At 38.8% G+C, this 9,966-nt stretch overlaps 1 protein-coding gene across 1 annotated transcript; it reads left to right on the top strand.

The window, feature by feature from the left end:
- Positions 1-423: 423 nt before the first annotated feature.
- cibar1 (CBY1 interacting BAR domain containing 1) lies at positions 424-9,204 on the top strand. The gene is made up of 8 exons (XM_079258726.1): positions 424-559; positions 1,143-1,377; positions 1,473-1,541; positions 6,318-6,419; positions 6,898-7,002; positions 7,241-7,354; positions 8,117-8,236; positions 8,970-9,204. The coding sequence occupies exons 1-8, from the start codon at positions 531-533 to the stop codon at positions 9,087-9,089; spliced, it is 894 nt and encodes a 297-aa protein (XP_079114852.1). The 5' UTR covers positions 424-530; the 3' UTR covers positions 9,090-9,204.
- Positions 9,205-9,966: the final 762 nt, after the last annotated feature.

The following is a 9,966-nucleotide window of genomic DNA, read 5'->3' as shown; positions in this document are numbered from 1 at the left end:
ACATCTATCAAAGCTGAACAAACCAAAGTCCCATACATGTTTAGCCGATCAAAAATCCCAGTAAATGATACACAATAATATACAATAAAATATGACCCATCAAAGTGTACATGGTATTTTGAATATTCTATATGACGTGATACAAAAAACTTTCAGCATGAAGTACTAGCCTAATACAGTATGTGTTTCTGGGATGTCTGCTTTTCTTAAAATGTAAACAGTTTCATGCTATTATGAAATCGTGTTTGGTACGTGTTTACGGATACTATCTACTTCATTATGTATTACCTACTTATTATTCTATGTTTAATTCATAATGATAACTCGGTTCATCAAACTAAAATGTGCAGGACTGGTCAACGATTCAGTTGCATAAAGACTCAATTTCCCAGAGTGCAACCTTCGTAGCGGAAATTCTTGAGGATTCCATGGAAACGGACGACTGGCGTGCTAGCTCTTAGCTGTCTAGCTAGGCTTTAATAGCCTTTTTTGCTTACAGAATAGATGTCAGTTAGTGCCTGTTTGCAAAGATGAGTCGTACACCTGATGCCAGAGCAAGGTAAAAACAAGTTCATCACTCCAATTGAAATGCTTCTTTCCGTGCAGCATCTGTCAATGTTCGCTTGGATTGCTTAGAGCTCGCACAAAGCCGCCACCGAAGACTAGTTTAGCTCACTCTTAACAATTTAATATGTTCTCAAAACTTTAGCTGATAGTGTATGCAACACACGAGGTGAGATGAATTAATCAGTGCGTTATTTACCTTGTTCAGACAAATATTCCTATCTTGGCAGTCGTACTGACGACCACAACCTTTTAATATTAGTGTTAATGCTGAATCACTTCACAGTACACAGACATAATGAACATGGTGGCAGAAAGGCAGCTTGCAAAAATTAAATAAGCTTGGTAACGTGTCAATAACTAAGTTTATGGCATAACCTGGAAAATTAGGACACAACATAAGATCCAATTAGGTGTTTAGGCTGTGAATAATTGCACAATTAATTCTCATGCATATAGTTGCGGAATGTGACATACTATAATAGCAAATATACCCAAAATCTTCATCTTTATAAGCAAAAGCATTGTGTTGAAATACCAGCTGATTATTGCTTTGAAAACTTATTCATCCTCTCTAGAGACAACCAGACCAGAAGGATCCAGGAGAACATCACTAATGTGGAGAAACACTTTGGAGAGATGTGCCAATTATTTGCTGCCTATGTCCGCAAAACAGCCAGACTTCGAGACAAGGCGGATCTTCTTGTCCGGGAAATTGGCATGTATGCCGACACAGAGACGCCTGATCTTAAGAGGGAAATGAAGCAATTTGCTGATCACCTTGCCAAGATTCAAGATTACCGCCAGGCTGAGGTGGAATAATACAAATTAACTACCACAAGATCTAACTTCCATCATACCTTCATGTTTCTTCCATTACAGACAGAATCTAACATTTGCATTCACAGGTGGAACGACTTGAAGCCAAAGTCATTGAGCCACTAAAAAGCTATGGAGCAGTGGTAAAACGTAAAAGGGTAGGTATTATCATTATCTGAATAAACTGATTCCTAAACTGCAGCTAAGAGTGTGATGGCAAATATGCCACTAAAATGAGGATGGGAAATCAGGAGACTGACTGGTACAGTTGAAACTGTCTGTGATAATGTTGTAAACCTGACTGAGTGGACTTTTAGCCCCTGTTGATACAGGACACATTTGATTGTGGAAAATGACACACTCTTGCCAGATTGAGCCATCATCTTCATAAGGTCTTTCGCTCTTGTTCTGGGGTTGATTTGCACGTCAAATAAGAATACATTAATCTCTGGGAGACAGCACCTCTCTGTTTCCTGAGAGGTATAATGGTTTGACATTCGCTTGTTGTCTATTCTTGCTGATAATTGAACAGATGTACATGGCACCTTCAAGCATCTGGAAATTGCACATAAGGACAAACCAGACTTTTGGATTTCCACAATTCTGTTCCCGATATCTTGGCTGGTTTTCTTTTGATTTTTCCCATAATGTCCAACAAGGAAGCAATGTGTTTGATTCACATTTAGAAAATTTTATTTATCCCCAAAAGGACCATTTGCAGACATGTGCCGCAGCAAAGGAAAGGGTATTATACATACATATGCACATGGTTTACACATGTTGTCAATGTGCAGGACAAAAGATTGTGACAGGATCTAGCCATAGAGTATCACAGTTTTACCATTGGTGATGAGTGCAATGGCAGAAATAAATAGACAAAAACATGTTTCAAAAACATTGTTTAAAAAAATAGACATGTAAAGCTCACACTAAGCACTTGCATTTTAAAGCCTGATAGCAAAAGGAATAAAGGTATTTGCATATTTATATGCTTTCCTGTTGGGAGCAACATGGTGTCTCCTAGAGGGCATCAAGACAAACATCTCTTTCAGAACATGATCTGGGTGATAGATAATACTCTTGATGTCTGTAGTACCTCACTGCTCCATGTAGATCAGGGATGAGGTGTGACCTTAAAATATACGCACAGGTGTGCCTCTAGTTAACTCAGATGTTGCCACTTAACTAGGGCTGCAACTAACGATTATTTCAATAGTCGACTAATCTGTAAATAATTTTTTTGATTAGTCACGATTATTTCTGCCACGCCCACCATCTGTGCTTCCAGTTGACGCAGCGCTTTTTACAGGCTCCAGTATGTTTGCATCATATGACTGTCACCTTGATTCCCAGTCAGTCACAACATTATGTCCTTTAGTAAGTTAAAAGAACGACTCCTGAACCAGTTGAATAATAAATTTAAGCTAAACAGCTTACTACTAATTAATTTTGAAACATTCGACCTTAGCTATAGTGTCATATCCAAGCTGTACAGAATTTGCCTCAAAATGAAAACCAAATAAATAAAAATATTTTAAAATCCTAATTTTTGTAGAATTGCATTGAAATTATTATTTACATCTTGAAAAAGCCTGTTTTGTAAGGTAAACAAGGGCCAGAATCCTTTAAAAATTTCCTGAATCCAAACAGTGATCTGGAGCACCACCAAAACTAAATCACTTCTTCATTTTCACATTTCCAACAACTCCTGAAAATTTCATGAAATTTATCAATAACTTTTTGAGTTATTTTGAACACAAACAAACATAAACGCCAGAAACCATAACTCTGACGTGCTTTCGTTTCAGATGCTCATCCATGACTGTTGTGCTGCTGTGATATGCCAACTCTGCAGGGCAGACTACACATTTTACCTGTTGACACTTTGTTTAGCATGAAATATCCCCAAACTTTGAAAATAGGTTGCACTGCCGTCAGTTTGTTCTTCGTTGTTTAAACGCTGCACAAAATGACAACACTGCCCCCAGCACTTCCTGTGGGGCTTTGTGTAATTTGCTTGGTATTTAGAGTTCTTATACTGTCTGAAAAGCTGTGGTTGGTAAATAGCGTTAAGTTGCTAGGCGCAGAGTTTTATTAACAAAGCTGTTACGGGCGTTTATAATGCGACGTGTCGACAATAAAATTTCGCATCGATGAATTTTTATTGTCGACTGTGTTGACAATAAAGCCTTACACTTACTGGTAACCTATAAGAAGCTCCCAGAGTTGTGTCATTATCTGGGATTTCCCATATTATTTAAAGCAATGATGAAATGAAAGGGAAATTCGACATTGTAGTTAGTATATAATTGTTGTTCATTAGAGGAGGCCTTGTTCCGGTGGCTGATGGCTGCTGGCAAGAATGATCTTCTGCCTCTTTCAGTCTTGCAGCAGACCTGAAGAAGCCTCTCTTTGATCACATTTTGTCGTTTCTTCACTGCGTTGTAGAGAGGGTGTAAAGAATCTTCCACCATCTTCATCAGCCTTCTCTATGATTAATCAGCTCCAGCAGCTCCAGTTACTCACAGCACAGAACCAGTTTTCCTGATCATTTTGTTGTTTCACTGCAAGTCTCTGGTTCTGATGCTACTACCCCAGCAGATGGCTGAAAGCAGACTGCACTCTCCACAACAGACTTGTAAAAGATATGCAACATCTTGCTTCAGACTTTAATGGAAATCATGCTTTGTTTATTCTTGTTCCTCCTGAAGTCAACACTAATCTCTTTTATTTTACTGGTATTTAATATGAGAAGATTGTTACTGCACCATTTAACAAACTGACTGACCAGTTCTCTGTACTCTGCTTCTTGTCCATCCCTGATACACCCCATAACTACAGTCATAAGAGTATTTCTGCAGATGACAGGACTCAGAGTTGTACTGGAAGTCTGAGGTGTACAGTGTAAAGAGGAATGGCAAGAGTACAGTTCCTTGTGGTGCACCAGTGCTGCTTACCTCCATCTCAGACACACAACCTTTCAATCTCACGAACTGGGGTCTGTTTGTGAGGTAGTCATAGATCCAGGTAGTTGTGGAGGTTGCCACTTGGAATTTATGGAGCTTCTCACATAACAAAGAGGGCTGAATGGTATTAAAAGCACTTGAGAAATCAAAGAACATGACCTTCAGAGTGCTGCCTGAATGGTCCAGATGAGAGTGTGCTCTCTGGAGCAGGTATATGATGGCATCTTCAACCCCAAGTCCATTACGATATGCAAACTGTAATGGGTCCTGAAACGTGTTTATTTGCTTGTTTAGGTGAGCCAATAGCAGTCTCTCCTGGACTTTCATGATGTGAGATGTCAGGGCAACTTGTCTGTTGTCATTTGGTTCAGTTGGTTGTGTTGAATGGACTGTTTTAAAGCCATGTACAGGCACATTACAGTCATGCAGTCATGTGTTCATGCAGATATGTCTCAGTGAAGCTCATAATACTGCACTCTGTATTCTTTCTGAGACCTTGTTAGTACCTCATGCTTGTCCGTTTTGTTAGCTAGTGATCTCACATTACCCATCACAATAGTTGGAAGAAATGGTTTAAATCTCCACCGCTTTCCCCTCTGTCTCACTCATGCTCTGCATCCTCTTCTCTTTTTTTTCAACTCCTTTGGGAGTTGATGTGTTATTTTGCTGATAATTCTGATTTGGGAGAGTTTAATCAGTTGATCATGATGGTAAGCAAGTCTTTTGTTGCCATGGAGACTCATCATAAGTCTTGAGGGAACCAAAATTATGCAAAAAGCATAATTGCAGCACACCCTCCTAACCGCCGTGAAATCCTCTGAAAAAAGACCTAATTTGACAGCTAATATCTATATGAGAAGAGTTTGTATTAAAAAAGACCAAGATAACAAGTCAGAGCTACTACAGTTTGCTGCCATCAGACGGGGACAGCGCATTCTAGAAGGACATAATAATTGTTGTGTATATATACATATACATATACATATGCAAACCTCTGACTTTGAAGAATCTTCACTGAAACATTCTTTCTCCCTTTATTACAGCATTTAGAAATAATGGAGAAATAGCTTGAAATAGTTTTGGTAATCCTAACAGACCTGAAAGAGGAGCAGTTTAGTCTGATTTAATATCTGACAGTGATGATAAAAAGGTTTATGCATTGTTTTTTACAGTGTAAAAAAACCTCCAGTTTCAATTGTGTAAAAACAAAGTACTATTAGGGTTGATAACAGTGCATCGCCACAAGAGGGAAGTATGGTTTCAGTGAAAATCTCCTACGAATGCACCTCACATACAAAGAGAGTTTCAATCAACAATTACCACGCTTAATTTCTAAAGCCTAGTTTTGGCCTAGCCTGTTTGCTTTAGAATTAATCAGATTTAAAGTAATTATGATTTTGATTTGCTGCTTTCAAAATATTATTTAATTGGGCTAAATTGAGTTATTTTATCATGAAAAATGTAAACCTTCACTTTTCAAGTAGCAATTTGAGGCCACTTCTTCTGTTACTTTGCTCTCTGCACTCACATTCATACCAGGAAACATTTTTGAGCCCATTAATTTCTTATTAAATACTGTTACATAGTTAAGATGGCACAGAAGCTTTAGATATATAATGCAGTTCAGGTGCTGATCTAGAAAAGTATCTTGATTAAGGGTCTAGAATATTGTCATTGTATATCATTGACAGTCACAAGCCCCTTTTAGACTAGTACTGATATATGTATGTCTGAATGAAGACATGTTTGTCATACTGATTAAACTTGTAGTGTTCTGTATATCATCAATAGAAAAGGGCTGTAGTTCATCCATTCATTTTCTACACCAATAACCCAAACTCACGGTTGCGGGGAAGCTGGAAACTATCCCAGCCATCAGCAGGCAAGATGCAGTTACACCCTGGACAGTCCATCATGGAGGACCGTTATTCCTTAAAATGACTATTGTGTTCCTGTGCATCTATTCAGGAGGATCTGAAGACAACTCAGAGTGCCAGAGACAGAGAAGCCAAACAGATGGCTCAGCTTGAGAGGACCAGACTGAGAAATCCCTCAGACAGACAGATCATTGTATCCTTGCATTATTTCTCTTGAGTTCTTCAAGTCTTTAATATGTAAAAGGCAAAAAGCCTTTAATGTTACACAGGCAACTTGTATAAATAATGGGATGTAATAGCATTCAATACCAGTTTGAATAAACAGCTCAACTTTATTTGTTCAACAGAAATATAATAAGGACAGATCAAATGTAATATTTTTTTCCCTTGACCAAACTCTCAGTCTCAGGTGTGTTCTGTGTTGTGAATCTCCTCACCGGTGACGTAACATTAAAAAAATGTCGATTTTTTTTTTTTGTTTTTTTTTGTACTGTTTCCAACCGAGCGTAAATATGCTACATTCAGAAACATTAATTCTACCTGTGTTTTTTTACAAGTTGATTACCTGTCTTTAAAAGAAAGTCTTTTGACAGAGTTATGTTGTGTTGCTCTGGCTTTTTTTTTTTTTTTTTTTTTTTTTTTTGAGTAGTTCATAATTTTCTTGCCATTAGGCTGAGAGTGAGCTTCAGAGAGCCACCATGGATGCCACACGGACCACCAAGCAGCTGGAAGAGACTATAGATGAGTTTGAGCGACAGAAGATCCAGGACATCAAGGTTTGTTCCACTCAAGTTGTGGAAATACAATTTCAGTTGTGAGAAGTATTGCGTGAAACAGTGCGTTTATAGTGAATTGAAACCAGACAGTCATGATTTGCATGAGTCTGTCCACACGGTTCTGTACTTGTATAACAATTTCACTACTCTTTTTCATGTTTCACAGTCATCAGACGGTTTTGATTCACACTTCAGGATCTGTTCAATATTAAAACTTTGCCCTTGTCCGCTCCTGTAGAAAATCTTTGGTGAGTTTGTCATAGTGGAAATGTCATTCCATGCCAAGGCTTTGGAGGTCTACACCTTGGCTTTCCAAAGCATTCAAAGTGTTGATGAGGAAGCTGATCTGGAGGTAGGCTGATTCTACACTTGATTTAATTGCCATTGTCCATTTCTTTACACTAAAACTTTGTGTGGTTTTATTTGTCTTTTTTTAAATTGGATTAACTTGAAGAGTTAGTTTAATCTGCCCACAATATCCGCGTCTAATGCACCCATTATTCATTGACTCATTGCAGATATATGTTCTAAAGTCCACACCCTGAACTTTAAAGTCACCTGCAGGAAATACTGTACAATTAGTTCAGTCATGCTGAACTCTCTTTTGTTAACCATCTAGTGAGAGAACTGCTGTATTATTTTAAGAAAGAAAGAACTGATGATATTGTGCAAATAGGCCCCTCCTGCAGATGCCCCTGTTCTATTTTTCTCTACTCCTTGCCATCTCATCTGTGTGTTTTTGCACTGAATCATCTCCCTTCCATTCATATTGAAGTGAAACTCCTCACTGAGACAGGGCTGTGACTCATAGCAAAGAGCATGGGAGATTGAATCATCTGATACCGGCACAATGACAAGCACGAAGACAATCCTGATTGAGAGTAATTTCTGCACAGTGACAACAATTGCTGTGGTTGAAATGGTAGTGTTTGCTGTCAGACTTATACCCGCTGAACTGCTTCGATAACGTCAGCAGATTGCCAGCTTAGACACCTGGTGGAATATTTCTTTTTTGTGTAAGTGACTGAGTGTGTGAGAGTTCGGTTGTTGATGTTTTGTTTTAATATTGTTTTATTTTTTGGAAAACTATAGCTTCTCTTGCTGTCTTTGGCAGGTGTTCAGGCGTTCACTGCACCCCCCTGACTACCAATCACACTTAGACATAGTGCGGGCTAATTCCAAAACTTCCCTTGATCAGAGCGGGTCCCTCTTGAGTACATCGGGAACCTTACAGGTAAAATACAGACAGTGATGTAATGCTTTACAACAAACCAGAATTTCCCTCAAAGATGCTGTTTGATCAAGTTTCTGTCAGGGCATTGCTGTTTATCTTTGACTGAGATAGATAAGTTGATGTGATGACAAAATAAAAGATTCCCCCTTTCTCTTGTTTAAAAAACGATGAGCCTTCCTCATTCCAGCGGAGGCTAGTGCTCCATAACAGTGAGTCTTATCGGTTGTCCCACTATGTGCGGCATGTTATCATCCAACATTCAGTTCAGATTTCCACACGGCTCTGCATGCACGTAAAATCACGTATTTCTTCCTATACCAAGAGCTGACCCAACATCTTAACAGTGACACCGTGTAGCTGTGCAGACAACTGTTCATCAGTTTATCACTCAGGGCGGAACGCTTGGACTTCTTGGAAAACTAACTTCTGTAAGGTTTGTCACAGAGTTTGCTCAGGCGCAGTATCTTTCTAGAAATCTCCAGACTGTAGCCGGCTGCCCACAAAAGTCACTTTAGCATGGCCTCAGATATGTCGTACATCATGTCACGAGTATTTTGCTGGAATGTAGTCAAACTTCAGGATGTTTTCAATCTTGTGCCTGTATTATCTCGATCACGAACAACTGTAGAGAGAGAGGGTGGAAATGTTTTTGATTCCTCTGAGGGACAAAAGTGCTTAATGGCTGCCTGTAAAGGGTTGTAGTTGCATAGTGATTGTTAATTTGTCGTCACAGCAACAAAGAGCTTGCAACCGCCAGACGAGAAGAGAGGAGGAGGAAGAGGACAACGAAGAGGATGAATCTGAAGAGGAGGAGGGTGATGATGATGAAGAGGACACAGATGATGAACATTAGATTTGTTAAACTATTGTCCTTTTTTGCAGTTTCCTGTACAGAACAGTAAAGAAAATAAAAAGGTGTGTTGACTGCTTGACAAAAGGTCATTGCCAAAACCATTTGATGCAGCTGAAGCAGTATTGTAGTGTTAATTGTCTTGTAGTCTTTCGATGTTTAAGTTCTAGTTTGTGTTCCAGCCAACCATTTTTAACTATATTTTTATATCATCCAGTCTTATAATGTGCATCAAATTATTGTTTGTCATTATCACTAATAAAATAAAAAATAATCTATCCTTTGTGTTGTTCCAATGAAACACAACTCTATAATAAGAACACAGTGTACCACAGTCATTTTGCAAAGAAAAGCCAGCAGAGAGCTTGATTGTTATTTTAGAAATTGTTGGGAGTGTGAATCAGTCCAAGTGACTGTAGTTACGTGACAACCACAGTTAAAAATGACTCATCTCCACCACAGACATGCAAAAGTGGTACAAATGAAATCGGGAACATTTTGCACCACACTGTCTGTGCTAATCTGGAGAAATATGTGTGTGTGTATGTGTGGCTTGAAACAAGGCTCTGTGCATGCATATGGCACTTGATAAAGCCATTCATGTGTACTGTTGTTACACTATAGTGTTGTCTGTCACAGTTGATGCTGCTGCCACAGTGTCTGCTGATGGCTCCTGTCTGTTTAGCATGAGTCACTCAACACATTCTTCAGTCCTCAGCTGCCCATGTCATAATGAATTCTTTTCTGCCTCTGGTCTTTATGCACCCATGCACATCTTTTGAACTAAGACCCAGTATGCAAACTTGCTTGTAAAAACTAAATATTCAAATGTGATAATGGCCACCAAAATCTCCCTTACAGCAGTGTTATCTCTGTGACT

The sequence above is a fragment of the Telmatherina bonti genome (assembly GCF_933228915.1).
Source record: "Telmatherina bonti genome assembly, chromosome: 19".
Lineage (NCBI taxonomy): Eukaryota > Metazoa > Chordata > Actinopteri > Atheriniformes > Telmatherinidae > Telmatherina > Telmatherina bonti.
The sequence above is the reverse complement of the archived record's forward strand: the minus strand, read 5'-3'. Positions and strand labels throughout refer to the sequence as shown.